This window comes from Carica papaya, chromosome 3 (assembly GCF_054855325.1).
Source record: "Carica papaya isolate Zhongbai chromosome 3, ASM5485532v1, whole genome shotgun sequence".
Taxonomy (NCBI): Eukaryota; Viridiplantae; Streptophyta; class Magnoliopsida; order Brassicales; family Caricaceae; genus Carica; species Carica papaya.
In genome coordinates, this window is record NC_142311.1 from 33,428,002 (window position 1) to 33,450,224 (window position 22,223).

Here is a 22,223-nt window from a genome sequence, read left to right on the forward strand (position 1 = left end):
CTTATATTAATTTATTTAAATAATTTGTATTTATTTTTAAATTTTAAATTATAAACTAATTAAAATATTTAGTATTACTCAATGTGAGATTGATATACTTTTTTTGTTTATTATAAGATAGACAAACGTGTAGAGTACTTAAGAATTTTTCATGCACATCTGGAACCAAAAGACGCTCATGACATCATTCGTGATAAGATGTTGGAAATCACCAGGCGCCCAAACATGTTGATGGAGACTCAACTGTAAAGAGAAACCAGTATTCATCAACTAATTCGTACATTTATTGTTTTCACAATAAGATTGATATATTTTAATGCTAATTGTTTAAATAATTTTTAAAAATAGATTACTTATTTTTATATTGACTAATTATGCATTTTAAGGTAGTAATATTATAATAATGATTATTTCTATTATTTCAAGCTCTTGATTATACTAAATTACCAATATATTATTGTCTACTTGGGAACTTAAGAAGTATTTAGTTGAATTCAACTAGGTTATTTTAACTTAATCAATTAAAATATTTTTAATTACTGTTTTAGTACAAATAAGATCTATTGAGATACTAAAAGTAACTTTAATTGATAAGTCTATGATAATTATTTAATATTTAATTGTATTTTCTTAAAATCAAGGGTAATTTGATTAAATACTTTAACTAGTTAATTTTAGTTTTAACTTTAGATAATCATTTGTTAAATTCTTTAATTGAGTTTTAGCATCTTAAATTTAATTAATGTTATACATATACTCAAAACTCCTACGATTACTCGAAGTGTAAGGAAACAATCTATTAAATTGACGTGTTTAACAATTAAATGATTTATAACACTTAAGTTGTTCATATATTTTAACTTATTTTGTAAAGGTTCGGAACTTAAATGGAAATAAAATAAAGTCATAAATTAAATATGAAAGTGAAATAATAAAGTTACAGTTTATATTTCTTACACAATACTTTATAATGCCCAATAGGGATACAATAATGTTAATTCTAAAAGAACATACGAAAATCAAAGAAATAAATGACAAATAAATAACTAAGCAATCCTATGACAACATTCACTAGCTTTTGAATGATGTACAGGTGGTGAACTATTCACAACTCCCTTATTAATCGGAATCTGAATTTTGTTTATCTTTATGTAAAATAATTAATGAATGAGTGAGCTATACTAGTTCAGTAATAATATCATACTAATCACATATATGAAAAACTGAAAATTAGTAAAAATCAGAAAAATAACCAATAAAACCCTTATTTTCATATAAATTTATTTACTATAAAAAAAACTATTTATTTTATATTGTGTAACAAGTCTTTTTCAACAATAACTTATGAAAACTCATTCATGTCCTATTATTTATCACATACAAGATGATAAGAAACGATCATTTTACATTTTTATCCACTTATCAGTACCCCTAAAAGTCCATAGGGACGTTATCCTACTCGTGAACCTAATATATAATTAAACAATTAACCGGTCGTCTTCATACTCCGTTCGGTAATGGCGCCAAACATTCCATTACCTCGATATCTCGTGCGGTATGAAAGTGAATCATATCTCCCAAACCTTACTAGTAGGGGACTTTTCAGCCCCATATGACTGAGGTAACGTTTACGGTAGGGTTCTCTATGTACTGGACCCGTCAGCTTTTTTTCGAATACCCAATAAGTATTTTCTAAACAGATTTCCATTAGCATAACAATCAATCATGCAAGAATCATATCTCATTTTATACTCACCGTTTATTTAAACAACAATATAACTTAACACAACAAAATAACTAATGACCGAGATACCGACATGTAATGCAGGGGAACCAAATAACAAAATAACCAAACAAATATTAAAAACTATCACTTGAGTTATGCACAATATAATAATAAATAAATATAAGCAATATAGGAAAATAAATAAGAAATTGAAACAACTGTGAACTAACCGGTTCCACCTCCACTAGTGACTTGTAATCATTTTTAAAGTTCTATAATTTTTTATAAAAATACACAATTATTAATTATTAAGCCTCAATTTACCGTAACAAACAAAATGGTGAGAGATCCTCACTTGAATCGGTGTCTAAAATACTGAACTTTCTACTGCGCCTACTGGTGGTCCCTAAGTTTTCTGAATTATCTTTGCGGAATCTAAAACACTTGTCACGTACCTAAAAATACCATAAGAATCTAAAATTGGTGTAAAAAAATCCTTTCCAATCAATTTTAGAGTTCTGCCACAGCGGCACCGTAGTGCTCCAGTGATGGCACCACCGCCTTGCTTCGACCTGATTATTTTCGACCGACTTTATACATATTCCTGCAAAAAAATACATTATGGGGTCTCAGTTGGCCGAAAAAAATCAGAAAACGAAAACCTATCAGCATTGGAGTTTTATGGGTGCGACAACTCCGCCAGCTCACCTTCGCGGTTGAGAGTTTTTCTTCAGTCAACTTGTAAAAAATAAAATGGTGAACACAATGGTGAAAAAATTGCATGAAGCGGGAAATGAGAAAGGACTCATTGGAGGAGGTTGCGGGTTTTGCATGCGATGACGCTGCCGGTTTTTGCTCGTATTTCTAGCTCACCCGCTGTTTGTTTTACTCCAATATGACCACATGGGTGCTCAGAATCGAATTTCAAGTGAGTAGGACAATTTTTATCTTTTTTAGCAGTCGGAGATGGCTCCGGTGCGACGACAGTTAGCGGTTGACCCCCTCTTCCGGCGATTGATTCTTCTTATTTGACGGGAAGCTGGCAGCTAAGATTTGAGTTCAGTGTCATGCGAAATATTTATGCCCATATCGTGTTAATCTGGGCTGTTCATCATGTTTGATCTCGACTGCTCGATTGCATTTAAATAGAAAATGAATATGTACCGTTCATCACGATTTGATCTCGACCATTCAATCGCGTTTAAATGGGGAACAAATCCGGATCGTCCATGTGCGCAGGATCGATCTTGGATCGTTTGATCGCGGGGTGCGCGGATTGCCTGCATGGCATCGATGTCAGCGTGCTCCGGTTCGTCAGAGTTGTTGACTGGGCAGTCCTACGTGCCAAAATTTTTTTTATTTGCACTCTGACCCTCAGTTTCCGATTCTTCTTTCAAAAACATCCCCTGAATCCAAATTTTCACAACTTTTTTCTAAAATTATTTTCAATTTCATCCATAACTTATTTTTTTCTATAAATTCAATAAAAATTAAAATAAAGTAATTTAAAAATAATTTTGTTATATATTTAAAATGTTAAAATTAATTCTGAGCCAAATTTCAGACCTGTGTATTACATATTTTGAACTAAAAGATATATATTACTCAAATTTTATTTTTATCGCTTGACATAGTGTTATATCTTGCATCAATAAATAAGCCTTAAGAAATGAAACATAAAAGTATAAGTAAGCCGAGTTTTAAAATCTAGCAGTAAGAATGATGGTCTAAACTTAAATTTATCATAAATTACAATTAGAAAATTAAGAGAAGAGAGAAACTTATGAATCTCAAAAAGGAAGAGAAAGTCATACATAATTGATTTGACCAAGGAAAATAAAAGCTTGTGACCTCGGTTTTTGCCTCCGATGAGGCCCTTCCCCGCATCCGTTCGATGCAATTTTTATACCATTGTGATCACCGTTCTTTTCTCTATAGGTTGATCAGAGCCAAACATCAAAACGCAACTCACGCCAGAGGAGCCGCCGCACTCGAGAGCACCGCTGCCGCCACCCGTCGCCGGAGCACGGCGGAGCCGCCGTGCTGGAATTGCGATATTGGCCGAAAGGGGCCCTAGGTCTGATTTGAGATTTTTTTGGGACACGTGCAGGTACCGGTAGTGCGTTTCAGTTTTTCGAAAAAAATTCAGAAAAATTAGGAACAGCCTGTAGGCGCACTGTAGAGCCGTATTCAAACCCCGAAATAAGTAAGGACCCCTCACCCTATTTCCTATCACGGTATTAAAGCTAAATAAATAATTAAACTGTACTGTATGATTTTATAGATGTATAATTGATTAAGGTTGCCAATGGAGCCCGAGTCTGATACTGTGTTGGCCTGTTATTGTTTGATTTAATTTTCAGTATTAAATACAGCATGATGTTTGATGTATTTATTTTATGGTCTCGTATGCATGAATCATAGTTTCTTTTATTATGGTTGATATTATGATTAACCCGATATTGTGTTGTCATGTTTGGTGTCAATTACTGGTTTACATGTTGTGTATGATTAGATGATTGAAATCAAGGAAAAAAGTTATGTGAATTGATAAATGGGTAATGTGGACAGCCTGACTAGATATCCTGGAAGATAGTGGACGGACCGGGTCCGTAAGGAACCCTACCGGAAACGTGGTCTCTCATACCGGACGGCGTATGGAGACCTTATGTGTTTTGGCACCCATACCGGACAGGGTATGGGGACGGCCCTGGAATCAGGTTATAAATGTTAAGGATTCACGTGCAGAGGGGACCTCATATGGATCTTCAGGGATACTAGTAGGCTGGTAAAAGAGGAAATCTGTTTCCTGATGATTGAAATGTAAAGGTGTGATATATGTTGTGTTATAAAGTATATATGATTTCATGATATTGTAAGGTTATTATTTTCAGATGTTGTTTTCATGGATCTCACTGAGGTAAGTGGACAGTAAATGATTTTATTATTGATAAAAGAATTTGTTATAAATTATGCTCCATTGGTCATTTTATTTTATACCCACCTTTACTTACGTGGCGATGAGATAGTGTGATGTCTTTACTGGGCTGGTGTAGCTCATTCCTTATTTAATTATTTCAGATCATGAAGACATTGTTCCCAAGCCCGTTCCGTAGGAAGACGGCGAAGGGGACGTCTAAAGACTCCATAGTTATATTTATAGTTCTTATTTCGAGTATTTCTTTTAGTTAATTTGTTCTTTCATGTTTTGAGTTCGTTTTAGTTATTGTGTAAAGGATGCTAATCAAAATTTTTATTACGCTTCCGTATTTGACATTTTTAATACATATATTTCATTTAAATTTCCGGAGCTGTTACATTTATAATTACTGACTCGACGAAAAATATTTATAACTTATATTATTTACATATTTACTTATTGACTTTTAGATTGAATTTTAAATAGGCCGTGACTTTTAAATTATTAAAAATTATATACTTAAATGATTTTTAAACAGTCTCATAATTTTTAAATTATTAAAATTAAATACAAGTTTTGTTTTATGTTGAACATAATAAAATAAAAAATAATTTCCGGCTGATATTTCATATTCGGAATTTCTAGAATTGTCGGGTCAATAAAATGAAAACAAAATATTGCTATCGGAAAATAATAATTAAAATATAAATTCAGAGATTATACAAATTAGAACAAAAATAGCACAGAAGAACTCTCTCTCTCTCTCTCTCTCTCTCTCTCTCTCTCAAGGCCGGAACAATCTAGGGTTTCCACACTTCCTCTCTCCCACGCACCTTCTCCAACTGCCTTACTCTGTTATCTTCTCTCTCGTTCTCCCTCTCTTAGTCTGTGATCGAGGAACGCCAACTTATGCAATAGAATTTAATAATTTAGCACCAGGTAACTTGGCTCTCAATGAACCGAACTGAAGTAAACTAACCTTGACTGCATTGTTTGATTTTGTATATCTCTTTATTCTATTATTAATATTCTTCTTCTGCTGTTAGTTTCTTTGCCGCCAATGTTTAGGATTACTGGCGTACGGGAAAACTAGGTTGTGGTTGTGGCAGTGTACGCTCATCTGTCATGTTATGGCTTTAGGTTGTTCTTCATGGACAGATAAGTGAAAATGAATTAGGCATGTCCATTTTGATATATCTTTGGAGTAATTAGATTTTGTGTTTTTTATGGTGCAAGTAAAGGTACTTTATGTATTATTGGGCAGGGAATTGGAAACATGTGTTTACATGTGTCTCGATATCTGATTCTACCTTTTCTTCTCTCGTAAAATTTCCTTACTATAATAAATTCTTTCAAGTGCGAATGGTCCAGTTGTCTACGCACCATTGCAGAACAACATCCTTATATTACCATTTCTTTTTTATGAACCGTTATTTCTGAACTCAGTGTTGACCAAAGGCTGTCAATGAGTAATCTCTTTGGTGGATGTCTTTCTAAACAATCAAATCCTCCCAACTCCAAGCAGGAAGTAGATGAATGCATGTTATCATTCACATTCTGAAAAACCATCCTTCCCTTCAATACTCGATGCCCTTGTGATGAGAACCAACCTTATTAACCTACAAAATTTCAAGAGAGAGATGATTATATTGCCCATTGAAACTGCAGCGTCCATATCCTTAATTGCTTATTGTTTCCTGATTTTCTTTGGAAATGTCAATTTATCTCTCTGTAGTAATTCATGAGTGGTAGTACCATGATAATAGTATATGTTAATACTTGACTGCATGGCAGGTGAACAAACGGTATTTAGTTTGTTAAAGTTTTATTACAACCAATATTTTGGTTTTTATGTTAAGAAATCATCTGGTTTCATTTAGATTCTCCATAATAAGAGTGCCATTTTTGTTCCCTCTTTTCCTCAAGGGTTAACATGGATTGCTTCCAAAATTTTTTATTGTTTTTCATGGAGTAGAGAAATCATTTTATATGGTGAAAGATGTTGTTCTTATGAAAGTGGTTACTTGCTAACTCCAACCCAAGTTGATAAAACAAAAAGGCTTGTTCCCAGCATGGAAGCTGAAAATTCAAATGTCTTGCGAGCTGAAGAGATCAAGGTCCAAGCCAACGATGCATTTAAAGGTGCTGATATATACTTCTGCATATCCCATCCCTTTTTCAATCCTTTTATGTCTATGTTACACCCTTTATTTTGCCAGATTTTATGCATTCATTCTTGTCTTTTTTGTCCACTGCTTTCAGCACGCAAATATGCGTTGGCTATTGATCTTTATACACGAGCAATTGAACTAAATAATGATAATGCTGTGTATTGGGCCAACCGTGCTTTTGCTCATACAAAATTGGAGGAGTATGGTAGTGCCATACAAGATGCTTCAAAGGCTATTGAAATTGATCCCAAATATTCAAAGGTGTGTCATGTGTATTTAAATCTTTGTGTTTCCAAAACCATTATGTCTGTGTGTCTAATAAGCCTTTAAACATAGGGCTATTATAGGCGTGGTGCTGCTTATCTTGCCATGGGAAAATTTAAAGAAGCACTTAAGGATTTCCAACAGGTAACTGTTTTTGCATTTTATTGTCAATCATAGAGTATTTTCCTTGTTATCTTTTGCTGCCTTTTTGTGACTTTCGAATTGGCTGTTATGTTGTTTGAAAAAGAAGTGTTTTTTTTGGCTCAAATTTCTCATTTATGCATGTTGTTGACTTTGTGAAAAACTCAATTTGTTGGGCTTCCTCCTACCCTAATTGCAAGGTTAAAGTTAAAGTTACTAAAGCTCAATATGATGAAGGAAATACTTTATCAACTTTTTGAACCCCTCTAAGCTAGTCCCAATAAGTTGTTAATCCTGGCAATGTTGTTGATGATCCATTAGGAGGTCTTGACGTGGATAGTATCCATTAGATTTAATGACACCTGCATTCCTATCTTTCACGTCCTCATCCCTCTTGTTTCTTCCCTTCACTCCATCATTGCAAAAAAAAATTTGAAAATTCACTCTTTGAGCCATAACAAAGGCATAACTAAATTGTACTCCATAAGTTCCCCTGGGACCTTGCAAGAGAAAAGGGCCAAAGCCTATTCCTTTTTTATTTTTCTTTTTGAGATAAAAAGAAAGAATAGTATAAAGTAAAGGCACCAAGGTGGTGCCATCTCTGTACAAGATATATATAAGTCAATTAGTGTATCTATGAACTTTCCAAAATCTTCCAACCTATAAATGTTATGGCTCAAAATAATTGATCCAAAAGTGTGTAACCATCTATCCCTAACCCTTGACATCTCCCCCTCACTCCCCTCAAAAGCTCTAGCATTTCTCTCTTTTCACACCATCCAAAAGATAGTCAAATGAATAATTTTAAGATAATTTTTTTTTACGAAAACCCTTCCATGCCTAGAGTTCCTTCCTCGCTAACCCCTCAATGACCCAATGAAGTCCTAGGAGACCATACACCAAAGTCCAAATGTTAGATGCCATTGGGCACCAAAGAAGGATGTGATTACAAAATTCAGCAGCTCTCTTGTATAAGTGGATAAAAGCATAGTTATACATAGATTTTCAATCTCATCAATTGATAATTATTTTAGATCGGTCTCATGCATGATAAAATTTAATCAGTTTATTCGTCTTTCTTAGGATTTTTGTCAAATGACAGTAGTAGATCTATTATCAGAAGTACTCCTTTTGCACCAAAATGTAAAGAACAAAAATTTTCATCAAATACTTCATGTGCACTAATCCATAAAAGTGATAGAAGGATGTATTTTATCTAATAAACATCATTACCCTAGTATGGTTGTCAATCTAGAGGAATATTTTCTTCAACAGCTTGATATGTTATTGTCAAGAGCATGCTGTTTGCTCAAATAAGAACATAATGATTGTATATTCTGGACTGATGGTTATCTTTTGCATTCTTGTGATATATTGCAAGAAGCATGTAATTACACAAAATTAACTGTATGATATTATTTCGATTGTGCAAATGTAATTAGTTTGTTTGTTGGTATATTTTGACATAGGTTAAGAAAATCTGTCCTAATGATCCTGATGCTTCCAAAAAGTTAAAGGAATGCGAGAAAGCAGTAATGAAGCTAAAATTTGAAGAAGCAATTTCTATACCCGAGAGCCAAAGGATTTCAGTAGCTGATTCAATTGATTTTCGTTCTATAGGTACTTGTTTATTTTGCCCTCTGGTTGATCCCTTCTTCAGTTTTGCATCTTTTTTGTATTTTGATTTTTCCCATTTTTAATTCATTTTGGGTTTGAGCTCTTAAATATCAGCATGCTTAAATTCCATAATACTATTTTAGATGCTGTGTTTTTTCACTTTAAGTGTCTGCTATATGCTTTTGCTGAGTGTTTTTTATTCCCAATACAATCTCTTTCTAAGTTTCTGTTTATTGTTTCTGGATCTTCTTTGCATTTAATTTTTCCCATTCCTTAAGTTCATTTTAGGTCTGATCTGTTAAATTGGCATGTTCAAATTCCAGCATAAATGGTTTTAGATTCTGTATTTTTCACTTAAGTCTTTGCTACATGCTCTTTGATGTGTGCCTTTTCTTTTTTCCCAATACATGCTCTTGATGAGTTTCTGTTTATGGTAATGCTTGCTAGCGACTGCAATTTAACGTTCCTTTTTTTCCCCTAGCAACAATTACACTCTTCTTCCTCCTAAAAAAAGGGTATTGTTGGTAGGGAATAAAAGGAACCTTAAATTGTAGTAAGCTGCATTACATTCTCTGAGAAACAGAAAGTAGAAGCCTTATTCTTTTGTCCTTTAAGAGGAAGTTTTGCTAGTTGCACGGTTACACGTTTACTTTTGTGGGACATTAGCTTATCTATCTTCCATTCCCATCTTGATTCCTAATAGTTTTTTTTTTTTTTAATTTATCCCAGTTATTAGTATAAAGTCTTTGTTTGATATATTTTTAAACATTTTAGAATTCAGATTTCGTGACCAATAATTTCATAGTTTGAATTAATGTAGATTTTCATGCATCGCTAGTGCAACTTGGAGTAACCATGCTATCAAATATAAGAATCAGTTGTTTGTTTTACAATAAAGAATGCTAAAGCATTTTATGAAACTGTTGACTGCTAGGCTGTTGGGCTTATGATAAGGTGAATGGTTTCCGAATATTTGATGTTTTCCTTTGCTGATGAGGTTCTTTGTTCTAAAACTTTGGACTATTGTGGCGTGTTTAGTATCAACTAGACTTCAGTTACGTGCCAAACTGAATTAATTGATGAGCAATTCTGATGGAAAATGCTGAAGTAGGGTTGGGTATGAGGTTGAATTGGGAGAAGAGGGTGAAGTAAAACAGCCTATGGGGAGAAGAGGGTTGGGTATCGGGTTTTTGTGGGGTTTTGATCAAGCTTTATTGGTTAAGTAAAAATGGTGTTTTTTCTAGTTTAGGGACTCCATTTGGTGGAAGGTTGCTAAAATTAAGTTTGGCTTACTGGTGGATGATAGGTATTCTAGGTCGGGTAGGGTTTTAGTCTTTTGTATTCCCATCTAAATCAGTGGGAATACTCATACTTGTTTTGAGGTTGGGAATGAAAAGCAGATTAAGTTTAGGATTATAATTTTTGCAGTGATAGGTCTTTGAGAGACATTTTTTTTTAATGTAATCTAATGAAGGCTAGGGCTCTGGATTGTTTTGAGGTGTATAGTGATTAGTGTGGAGCATCCATTATGACCTTTCAAAGAGGTATTTCCTTTTATCTGAGCTAATGCTCATCACAAGGAGGCCAAAGTTTTCAGATTCTTTGAGGTCTATGGTGTGGAGTATCCATCTTCTATAGAATTTGAATGCTCGTAAGGTTAATAATTGGATTTCCTTTCTAGATAGGGTATAGTGCTCTTCAATCCAAAGACTCTTGAAGGAGAGAAGTTTTATACACCTATTGACCATGCCAAATAAGACATAGGAGTATTTATCATAGAAGTAAGTGTGGAAGATGGAGGCAACACCATAATCGTTTTCTTTATATGGAAGCAATATTTTTTGAGATAAAGAAACCTGTATATTACGTATATGACACCAAGGGGGTGTAGCCCCTATACAGAGAATTTATAAATCGGTTATAGCATCAATAACTTTCTCAAAATCATCCCACCTGTGCATGTTATGACCAAGAATTAGCATTCCAAAACTATGAAGTAATCTATTTCTAATTCTACAAATATCCCTCACACAACCATTGGAAGCTCTCTTGTTCCTCTTTTTTTAAACAACCCAAAAAATAGACAAAGGAATTATTTTAACAAACTTAGTACTATTTTTAATCTCACCCCAAGCCCACAACTCATTTTTCGCCGATTCTCCAATCACCCAATTTATACCCAATAAACTATAAACCATAAACCATAAACTATAAGTCTCCGGTCACTAAAGAAGAAGATGATTGCGTGATTCCGCAACATTCATGCAAAGATGGCACTCGTTAGCCATAATGTGACCCTTTTTCATCAACTTGTCAATAGTGAGAATACATTCCCGGCATGCTTCCCAAGCAAAAAAAGCAATCTTCAGTGGCGCATTTACTTTTCATATCTGTTGAACTGGGAATTGTTTACTGTTGTCCTCTTTGGATGCTAAAAATTCATAGAAGGATTCCACAATGAAATTGTCGTCCTTCTTGAATGTCCAAATAACTATATCTTTGTCTGAATCTAAGTGAACATCCGCAAGAACTTGTAGAAGCCTTGTAAACTCATCGACCTCCCAATCATTCAAATTTCTAACCAAGTCAATATCCCATCCATTCCTCCCATCCCTCTCCCTAAACACCTTCCCCACTTCTACATCCTTCCTCATCGCTAAGCTATAAATTCTTGGCAATTGACTTTTGAGACTACCCCTCCCTAACCATTCATCCTCCCAAAATTTTAAAGACGTTACCCCTCCCAATCTTCCACCAAGTCTCTTTCAAAAACTTCTCCCAATATAGAAAAGGATCCTAACTATTGACAACTCCACACCTTCCCCACTTCTACATCCTTCCTCATCGCTAAGCTATAAATTCTTGGCAATTGACTTTTGAGACTATCCCTCCCTAACCACTCATCCTCCCAAAATTTTAAAGACGTTACCCCTCCCAATCTTCCACTAAGTCTCTTTCAAAAACTTCTCCCAATATAGAAAAGGATCCTAACTATTGACAACTCCAGGAGGAGGTAAATTTTGGGGAACTGGTATTTCTTATCTAATGGTGATAATGAATCCCTAAGCTATCTCCTCTTTTGCCTTGAAACTAGAAGGCTTTGGGATTCAATTCTCAATTTCCTTAACCTCAACTGGGTGGTAAGCGGTTCTACCAAGGATTAGTCATGGCATGCGAAGATTCCAGATGTAAAGTGTAGAGTGAAGTTTTTTTCCAACATCTCCAATGACATCTTTTGGGTCACTTGGAAAGAGAGACACATTAGAGCTTTTGAAAATTTGCCCTCCCTTTGCTTCAATTTAGAATGATTGCCTTAGGACCCTATATATTGCTTAATGGTTGTTCTATACAATGTGGCATCAATTTTGTTGATTTAATAGATGTGCTCTTTGTGAGATTTGTAAATAGCTGGAAAATAGCTGATACCAGTTGGTGCCTTTTAATATCAGTTCCTTTTTCTTCTAAAGAAAAAAGATCTTTGTTTCTTTGTTACCAAATGGTTTTCGCATTAAAAGATTGGCCAGCTTGAGGCCATGGAGGTGCATTCTTTCTACCTGGATTATGATGCCTGTTGAGAATTGAAATAAATGATATTGATCAAATTGATAGATGTAATAGGAAACTTGTGGATCATTATGTTTACTGAAAGAGCTGTGGATTATAGTCTTAAATTTGTTTTGGGTTAGATCAAAGATGGTATTTGACATGTTGATTATCTTAAATAACATGAAAGTAAAAGGCAGTGGCACAGCTGAGCATAGTTCCTTTGTGTCTTCTGTGGAAGTTATTGGAGAAGGAAATAGGCCTTCGATGAATGGACTCTTAGATCAAATGGACTACGATGGGTTTCTGGGTGGTTTTTATATTCCACTTGCATCAGATATTGTTTGAATTTTTTTAAAAAGTTTTTCTGTATATGCATCCAACAGATAGAATAACTTATTTTAAGGTACCTCTTTTAATCAACCTGTATCGTTAGGTGGTCACATCTTAATATTTTTAAGTGAGTTTTTGTCTACAAGACTGAAGTGTCATTGCAGGTAATTAACTGAGAAAGCACATTGGTCAATGTCATCTTAGTTTCTATTCATTTCTCTCTTGCAAACTATAATTTTTTCTTTCTGTTTCAGAACTTATGCACTTAGGAAGTGTACCACGAGATTTTACAGGCTGGTCTTAGTTGTTCATGCATGCATGTTTCAAGATTTGGTAGTGGGTTCTAGGCATATACATGTTATATTCTCCAGCTCTCCCCTGCAAGCTTCACTAATATTTACTTTCACTATACAATATTATGATTAACTAGTGTTATATTTATTGTTTCATATATTTTCACATAATAGGGACCAACCCCAGTACATCATCAGTGTCCACCCAAGTGGCTGTAGCGGCAGTGGCTGTAGCAGTTGTGGCAGCAATAGTGATGGTGGTAGGCCCAGCACCAGCCACAGTGGTGGCAGCTATTGTGGTGATGCTGGTGGTTTTAGGGGCTTGTTGGTGGGATACCTTCAGTGGTAGTGGTGTCTTTACTAAGTTGAATATTTGACGTAGGCTTAATCATCATACTAGTAGCAACAACTCAAATAATTCTAAGACGTCATTTCTTTTGAAAAGCATTTACTGAAAATCAATTGGAGAATTCATTTGTTGATATTAAGTTCTTAATAGGATTGCTTTTGAGTATATTATTAAATAAAATGACTGGACTGCAAAAGGCATTGTTAATTCAATGACATTTTATTTGCCGTAGCCTAATTTCATTTGTGTCTGGTGCATGTCAGTTATTTATTAGAATCCTGAGCACCAGTGTATGAGTGTGATAAATCAATGGGAAGTGCTTGTTTTTGTGGTTAAATATGTATGCATTTAATGTATATATGTGTAGAGGACCACTGCGAAGATTTACATACATATAAAACTCAGAATTTAATCTGTATATTTATCCATGTTTTACTAATGAAAATTGTTTTTCCTGTTTCACTCTAGAGGTTGAGCCCCAATATTCTGGTGCAAGAATAGAGGGAGATGTTGTTACTTTGGATTTTGTGAAGAAAATGATGGATGACTTCAAGAATCAGAAATGCTTACATAGACGGTAGTGTTTAGCAAGTTTAGTTAATAATTTAGTTCATGCACTGCAGCACGGTTAGTGTTTTTTATCAAGAAACACACTTAACTCATTTTCATCTATCATGATGCCATCCTCCATAGGTATGCATACCAAATTGTCTTGCAGATGAGAGAAATGTTGCGGGCCCTTCCTTCTCTTGTTGATATCAGTGTACCTGATGGCTGTCATTTTACTGTTTGCGGTGATGTCCATGGTCAGGTATATACTAAGCACTCCTGCAATGCTGGAGCAGGTTCTTGCTTTTTGTCAATTGTAAAGATTGGCCTCAATCATAATCTGTTATAAATTTTTTTTATTTTTTTATTGCTTTATTATTCTAGAATCTGTGACATAGATATGTATTTTGTTCTACAATGCGTGCAGTTTTATGATCTCTTAAATATTTTTGAGCTTAATGGACTTCCATCAGAAGAGAATCCTTATCTATTTAATGGTGACTTTGTGGATCGAGGGTCATTCTCTGTGGAGGTCATCCTCACACTTTTTGCATTTAAATGCATGTCACCATCAGGTGAAGATTCTTGGTTTTTGTATTCCCAATGACTTTGCAACTTGTAATGTTCACTACTCTACAATTTAATATTTCGTTATTTATGTTTGGGGCTTCTGGCCATCCATTTACTTATATGTATATATTTTGTGAATTCATTTTCCGATCTACGTCCTTTTCTATTTCTTCAGGTCTGCTAAATGAGGGGTTCTTCTGCATTTCATCTTTTTATCAGATTGATATATTTTTTCTATTATTTTTTAAAATATATAATTAAATCTCTATCTGAGTTAGATAACTTTTAGTGGTTTCTGTTATTTTATCTTTATTATTAGAGTGTGGATTAAGTCAAGTTTTATCCTCACTTAACTGTTTGGAATTTTCCAGCGATATATCTTTCTAGAGGAAATCATGAGAGCAAGAGCATGAACAAAATATATGGTTTCGAGGGTGAGGTTAGGTCGAAGTTGAGTGAAACATTCGTGGAGCTCTTTGCAGAAGTGTTCTGTTGTCTGCCTTTAGCTCACTTAATAAATGGGAAAATTTTTGTGGTTCATGGAGGTCTCTTTAGTGTTGATGGCGTGAAACTCTCTGACATTAAAGCAATTGATCGTTTCTGCGAGCCTCCTGAGGAAGGTATATGCATGAACAAATTTTATATACTGTTTTCTCCTGCGTTATTATTTTTCTTTTTCTCCTGATAAACAACTAAAATAATGCTAAAAATAAGACAAGGCTTCAAGGTTTGCACTAATAAATACTGATATCTCCTAGCACCAATTATATTTCGGCATAAACTTTTAACCAGTGTTTCAGAAATATATTCTTTGTCAGATATACAGTCAAATCTCAGAGGTCCCTTCATAGCAGAATGATACTTTGCACGACATTAGTTTTGAGAAAGTTTCTTCTTCCCATAGATGGCAATAAAGATTGATTGATTTGGAAAAGGATTGTGGATCACATGCCACTTTTTTGATGAAAGTCGATGAAAATAATATTGAGGTTTAATGAATTGTATTGACGATTGGGATTCAAGCTAGAGATGTGGGTTTATTTTGTATCTTGATCTATTTCCCCTTTGTGATACCTCTTAACCTAAAGAAGTACATCGAAATTTTAGGTTTATTGTTTGAGCATAGCCATAATATTATGACACAATCAAATTGAATGTATTAATATTGAAATGACCAAAAGACTGAAACCCTATTAATTGTGCAGTGGCTGGTGATTGGTGCCATTTTAAGTTTAGACTATTGAGTGAAAGCTAGACAAGATATAATGGTATAAAACATGTGAGGAGTTGCTCAGCTGCCTCAACAGAAAGTGAACTAGGAGCATAATAGAGTCTCTGATGGTAAATTAGGGTTAGTTTAGTAGTTAGTATATTTCTTGCTGATTTTTCAGTATTGGTTTGCAAGTCTTTTGAATTTACTTGCAGAACAACGGATGATCCATAATATGTTTAAATATTTGATTAATAACTTGAAAAGATCATAGTTTGTATTAAAATTGAAATGACCAAAAGACTGAAACCTCATTAATTGTGCAGTGGCTGGTGATTGGTGCCATTTTAAGTTTAGACTATTGAGTGAAAGGTAGACAAAATATAATGGTATAAAACATGTGAGGAGTTGCTGAACTGCCTCAACAGAAAGTGAACTAGGAGCATAATGGTCTTTGATGGTAATTAGGGTTAATTTAGTAGTTAGTATATTTCTTGCTGGTTTTTCATTGTTGGTTTACAAGTCTTTTGAATTTACTTGCAGAGCAGTTCAGGTCTATTTTAGCTTATGTCAATTAGGATTCATTTTATTTTTCAAATTAGGAGAGTTTTGGAGGTTACTGATGCTTGCTTAAAACACGGGTAAAGCTTAAGAAGATGCTTCGTTAATAGACTAAGGTAGATGAACAAACTTGAATCTGCTAGGTTCAATGCAATTTACCGTGAAAATAATTATTTATTTAACTAACATATGAATTTATTGGAATTTAATGTGTATCTTACACGGACTAGGGTAGGTGTAAAGGGTAGTAACACTCCTTTGTATAGGGGTTAGCACCCCCTTGGTGTTTGTATTTTTAATGGACATACCACATTTGTATTTTAAAAAAGGGTAGGAACACTCCTTTCTCTACCCCCCTCCCTAATGTTTTGGAATTTTTTTTAATGGTTAGAACAAGCACTATCCACATGGGTAGTGCTTAAAAAAGACTAAGAAGATTTTTATTTTTTTATTTCATATTTATCCCTTGATAAGATACTAAAATTGTCACTGTTGCTGCTGCTACTGTCATTTCATTCCTATTGCTGCTCCTATGACCTGGTGCCACGTGCAATCACTGTTGTGGTCACTGCCACCACTGCTATCATCGCCATCACCACAACCCACTGCCTTGCCACAGTTGTTGCCTCACCACCGTTGTTGCCTCACCACTACCACCCCCGCTCTTGTCACTGCTGCCACCAATAATGTAGTTGTTTTTTAATTACAAACAAGTTGAGTAAAACAAAAGACACGTAACTGCTGTTTTTCCTTTGCTTAAGTTACTCATCCCATTAGACAGCTTCCCTCTTAATTTTCTTTTTCTTTTTTTCTTTGGGTTTTATTCCTATAACCTCACCTAGAGTGCCTGGATTCTCCTATTTGATTGCGACATTCCATATCATTCTTATTTGATCAGTCAGTTTTTGTTGGACTCTCTTTAATTCAGTTATTCATTAATTCACAGCATTATCTTGTGACTCCTATTGGAAGGACTTATAACAAGATTTCACATTTTTTCTTTTCCTTTTCTTTGGTGCGAGGATGAATTTTCTCATGTTAGTTTTGGTTCTTCTCTAGCGAATTCACATTTTCTGATATCTAGTTTTTCTCTGCCCAGTAATCTTAATTAATGCTTTTTTTTTTTTAAATAAAAATTCTGAAGTATATATTAACAAGGTATGAACGGGGTACTATCCATGTACAAAAGATTTACAAGTGAGTTAGGATATCTATAATATTCTCAAAATTTTCATCCCTAATAATGTCATGATCTAAAATAATAGATCCAATAATTGTACCGTCTATTTCTCACCATATAAGCTGTAACTTTTTTTTTCCTTAAAAGCTCTTAAAATGTCTTTCTTTCCATATGACTCAGAAAATGGTCAAAGGAATTAATTTTACAATTTCTTTTTTCATACTTAACCTACCCCATGCCCAAATCTCCTCTTTTACAGTCCCCGTCATCACCCAATTGATTCCTAGTAGTTCATAAATCATGCACCACAAATCGTACACCGCAGGGCACCATAGGATAATATGATTGCAGGATTCCACCGCTTTCATACACAAATAACACCTATTAATCAAGATCTGGCCTCTAGACATCAGTTTATTAATGGTCAATATGCTCTCCCTGCTAGCCTCCCACGCAAAAAATGCAATTCTGGGCGGTGCTTTCGATTTCCAGATCTGAGCATATGTATAATTGTGGGTACTAACAGGATTCTCTCTCACAATGTGCTTATAATATGATTTGACAGAGAATTCCCCATTCTGACTTAGCAGTAATCTAGTTTTGGGAAATTAAAAGCAACAAATCTTCATATTCTCTGATTTCTCAATCATTCAAATTTCTGATAACATTTACCAACCGGACAGTGCTGCCGTTTGAATCCATGTAAGCCTCCTCAGTCACCATATTTCTTGATTGTGCAATTGCAAAGATCCTCAGAAAGCGACTCTTCAGGCAGCCACCCTCCAACCATTTGTCCAGCCAAAATCTAATTTATTTCCTCTGCCCAGTTTCCATATAGTGCATCCTCGGAATGCGATTCAATTACTGCTTAGTTGTTTATTTCTCATTCCTTGTGTTGCTGGAACAAGTGGTGACAAAATAAAGTTTTACCGGTAAGGGTGCTTGTCATCATTAGATCCTTAGGATCATTTCATGTTTATAATTGTGAGAAACATGCTGCCTTTTGTTTCATAGCGAGATTTGAGGTAAAATGAATAAATAACTGTTACTTACCTGCCTAAATCTGTCATTTACTCTGTACTTAGTGTTAATGATCTTTAGATATTTTCTATTTATTCCCTTAGATGGTCCAAGTTATATAGTTGTTATATTGGATTCACCTGTTACTTTCTTTTTTGGTCTCATTTAGGATTGATGTGTGAATTGTTGTGGAGTGATCCTCAACCTTCCCCTGGACGAGGTCCTAGCAAACGGGGAGTTGGTCTTTCTTTTGGTGGCGATGTGACAAAGAGATTCTTGCAGGATAACAACCTAGGTACTTTATCTCCAACCAGAAAAACTTAGTTTCTTTACATGACTGTGAATTCACATGCATTACTCAATTGACAGAATTGGTGGTGCGATCTCATGAAGTAAAAGATGAAGGTTATGAGATTGAGCATGACGGAAAACTTATTACAGTATTTTCTGCTCCAAATTATTGTGATCAGGTAATTTAACATAATTATTCTTTTTTGATTATGGTAAAAAGTTGTGTCTTTTTGGATTTCAATATTTTCCCAGTATCGTTTAGTGCTGTGTTGCTAGGCCTGGGGTACAAGTGTTTGGTATGGGTATGAATCTAAGTTTCACACTTGATAATTTTTATAGCCAAGTATACAGGAACTTGGTCAATGAGAGTCACCAAATTGGATGTAAGTACTTTGATTTGTTTGATATGGAAACTAATAAAAAAATCAACTTTTAGCAAACTCATATATAAAACAAAGTATGCCTTTTTAGCACAAAGAGATTTATAGTCAATGCAAAAAGAAATGATACCAATTTGTAATATATAACTTGAAGATGTTTATTGTTAAAAACTAAGAAAATTTAGTCATTCAAGAAACCAAATTAATTTACTTTTCCTTTTCTCAACTCCGATGAAAGTCTTCGTTATTGTTTTCATGTTATTATCTGTTAAGATATAGTTCTAGATTATATCCAACATGCACACTGCGTTTTAGAGATATCCCATGCCCACACTAATATAATTGTGTCCAATATTGCTAGACACAAAAATTAGAGTCCAAGCAAGATATTGTCTTGTGAAGCTTAAACAAAAAACTATACTATACTAACTGAGTATCCAACCTGCGTAAGTGAATATCAAATCTTAATCATCGTCTTCAATTGTTCTTTTTTTTTTCGTTCTTCTGACCTGTTAGTTTGCAATTAGCTCCAATCACCTCTGTGTGCATGTTGGTAAAGAAATTGTAAAAAATACTTCTGCAATTAGGTCCCTGGGCTAGCTATTGAGCAATTGTTTTTAAGGAATCCCTTACCATAAAATGATTGCTTCATGTAGATATTACTATACTTTTCTTTTTCTTGAAGATAGTTGATGTGCTATCCTTCTTGTCTTTCGCTTGAGATTCAGCCTGAGACTCTGAAAGATTGCGAGTTGTTTCATGTGGTTTGGATAGTTTTACGTCAGTAATGGTTGGTGTTAACCCATAAATTGATTGGAATTTATTCTACCTGGATCATAGTTACTATCAGTTCGTTAATATTTGTTTTATTGCAATGTGTTTCTTCCTAGAAGAGCTTGGTATTTAATTAAATTCAGTCAGATTTGCCAAATAACATGCAGAAAATGAAAATGACCTTTCAGCTATTCCTACTGAAACAACCATGCACTAAAATCTCTTTTTGAGGCTTTCCAGCAAAGTATGGGCTAAAAGTTTAATGGGATAGCTGTCTAGGTAATGATATGTTTGTGAGATTTCTCGAGATGAAGAATTCTTTTCCTCTTTGTTGGAACCTCACATATGCAACTGTGGGGCTGGTTTAAAGTGGGGCCCGATAAGAGTGAATGTAGTGTATAGATATTTGGAAATGTTTCTTCTGTTGTATTGCAGCAGGTCTTCTGTCTATATTTTTACATTTTTATTTATTTCGAAAAACAATTGAAATTTTTATTAAGCGTTATACAATATTTGGTTTGCATAGTCAATTAGATTATAATAACTTGAATGATAAATTGATATGACATGATTTGCTTGTAACAGATGGGAAATAAGGGTGCTTTTATCCGTTTTGAAGCTCCTGACCTGAAGCCAAACATTGTTACATTCTCAGCAGTGGTCAGTAGCTACTGTTCTTGAAATCATTATTTTCCGTTATATGAACCTTCTATTGTAATTTCTTCTGTTGGAGAAGACGTGTAGCCTGTAGATCCGTGGTGAATGGAGATTCCTCTTAACCCGGATATCTAAATTTGTTTTTCTCATGCTTTTCCTTCGTGAATGGCAGACTCACCCTGATGTGAAGCCAATGGCATATGCAAACAATTTCCTCAGGATGTTCTCCTAGTATACAGACCCTATCGGATTGGCTGAACTGTGGTTTTTTGGTGGTGTAATAGCGGTATATTGCTGGAATGCAGGCAGAAGGTGAGTATGTCTACGAGTACAAGCTTTTGAAAAATTTTCCCTAAACACAAATAACAATTGTATTTATTTCGGTTAGTGATTCACATTTCTGGTCTCTCATAATTTCTGCTCTTACCTGGTCAATCAAAGAAAGATGGTTGTGGGTGAATATCTCCTGTTGCGTTGCCCTGTAAAATGTAACACTTTTTGTTTTTGGTTTTTTCCAGTTTGTATTTTTGACCGGTTTCAGAGGATCCAAGGTTTTGCTCCGCTTGTATTTGTAGGACATAAATTGCATTGTTATAAAAGCTAATAACGTGACTTGACAGAATTCAGTTATCATAAAAATGTATTTCAATTGTAGAAGCATCTAACAGAGCAAACCATATTTATTTTCATCAAGAATCAGATGAACAGCCTTGCATAGGAGTTTATTTATAGAAAAACTACAATATGTTTTCATCATATAATTATATTTCAAAAATACAAAGTATATGAATTTAATCGATCAATGAAGGTAGGTTGAGTGTGACAATCCTTCTATAATTGCGTTTATTGATACTGATAAGAATTAGTGGTGGAAATTACTTAAGAATCAAACGATAGATAAAGAAAATATTTGTCATCGCTTCGAGCTAAAAAAAAGTAAGTTTTTTGTTGTAGATCATGTGCTTACTTTTTTGTTGAAATACTTTTGGTTGTTTTGATAGATGGAGATGAAATTGTTAGAACCCAATGGTGACAAACTTAATGGAGGCGTAATTGTTGAGTTTTATTACGGCAAACTTAATGGAGTGAGTTATAATAATACTGTGATTGTCAAAAAATATATTACATGTGCGTAATTGGGTGAAAATTTTAAATTAAAATTGTGTTATTTTAAAATTTGATTGAGTTTTTATAGGTAATCAAAAAATTATAAATATTTGTAAAGACTTGAGTCGTTGATCACTTTTATTAAAAATTTAAATTTAGTCTCAAATTTTATAAATTATTTTTACTAAAAAATATGCTTTTATTTTTTTAAAATGGACATATTTTATAAATATAATTAATAATTATTCTAAGAATACTTTTAAAACTCGTTACTTACTTCAAAAGTTCATATGTACTCTATAACGAGCTGCTTATGATTTATTTGAAAAAAATATAAATAATAATAATACGTGTTAAATTTATTCTTGAATAAGATTAAAATTAATTAAAATGGGTTAATTTAAATAAAACTTAATTAAATTAAAACTAAACTCATTAAAGTAATTGTACGCAGTTCATTATACCGTAAATATAAGTTAGTTCTAATTAATTAGTAAATTATTTTATTATTTATTTAATATATTATATTTGTTTCTATTAACTAATTAAGTGATATTTTTAAATAGA

The 22,223-nt window shown here is 33.9% G+C and overlaps 1 protein-coding gene across 10 annotated transcripts; it reads left to right on the plus strand.

Moving 5' to 3' along the window:
* The first annotated feature begins 5,374 nt into the window (after window positions 1-5,374).
* PP5.2 (protein phosphatase 5.2) lies at window positions 5,375-21,171 on the plus strand. Of its 10 annotated transcripts, none has more exons than XR_015818060.1 (15): window positions 5,445-5,585; window positions 5,693-6,788; window positions 6,909-7,078; window positions 7,154-7,225; window positions 8,692-8,842; window positions 13,183-13,356; window positions 13,826-13,934; window positions 14,051-14,168; window positions 14,334-14,481; window positions 14,848-15,096; window positions 18,617-18,742; window positions 18,817-18,917; window positions 20,478-20,552; window positions 20,722-20,861; window positions 21,068-21,171. XR_015818060.1 is itself a non-coding variant. In XM_088216655.1 (15 exons), exons 3-15 carry the CDS (start codon window positions 6,719-6,721, stop codon window positions 20,779-20,781), a joined length of 1,623 nt encoding a protein of 540 aa, XP_088072781.1. In that variant the 5' UTR covers window positions 5,445-5,585; window positions 5,693-5,823; window position 6,718; the 3' UTR covers window positions 20,782-21,171. The 10 variants fall into 10 exon arrangements, 9 of the variants coding, with proteins under 9 accessions (XP_088072786.1, XP_088072782.1, XP_088072781.1 ...); XM_088216655.1 differs by having other exon boundaries at window positions 5,693-5,823; window positions 6,718-6,788; window positions 20,722-21,171; XM_088216656.1 differs by having other exon boundaries at window positions 5,435-5,585; window positions 6,718-6,788; window positions 20,722-21,171.
* Window positions 21,172-22,223: the final 1,052 nt, after the last annotated feature.

What these genes read in the sequence shown, in the direction of transcription:
- PP5.2 (XM_088216656.1), top strand. Translation starts at nt 6,719, where the DNA reads ATGGAAGCTGAAAATTCAAATGTCTTGCGAGCTGAAGAGATCAAGGTC. An exon ending in TAAATGCATGTCACCATCAG is followed by an intron (nt 14,482 to 14,847) that starts GTGAAGATTCTT and finishes GGAATTTTCCAG; the next exon opens with CGATATATCTTTCTAGAGGA. An exon ending in CTTGCAGGATAACAACCTAG is followed by an intron (nt 18,743 to 18,816) that starts GTACTTTATCTC and finishes CTCAATTGACAG; the next exon opens with AATTGGTGGTGCGATCTCAT.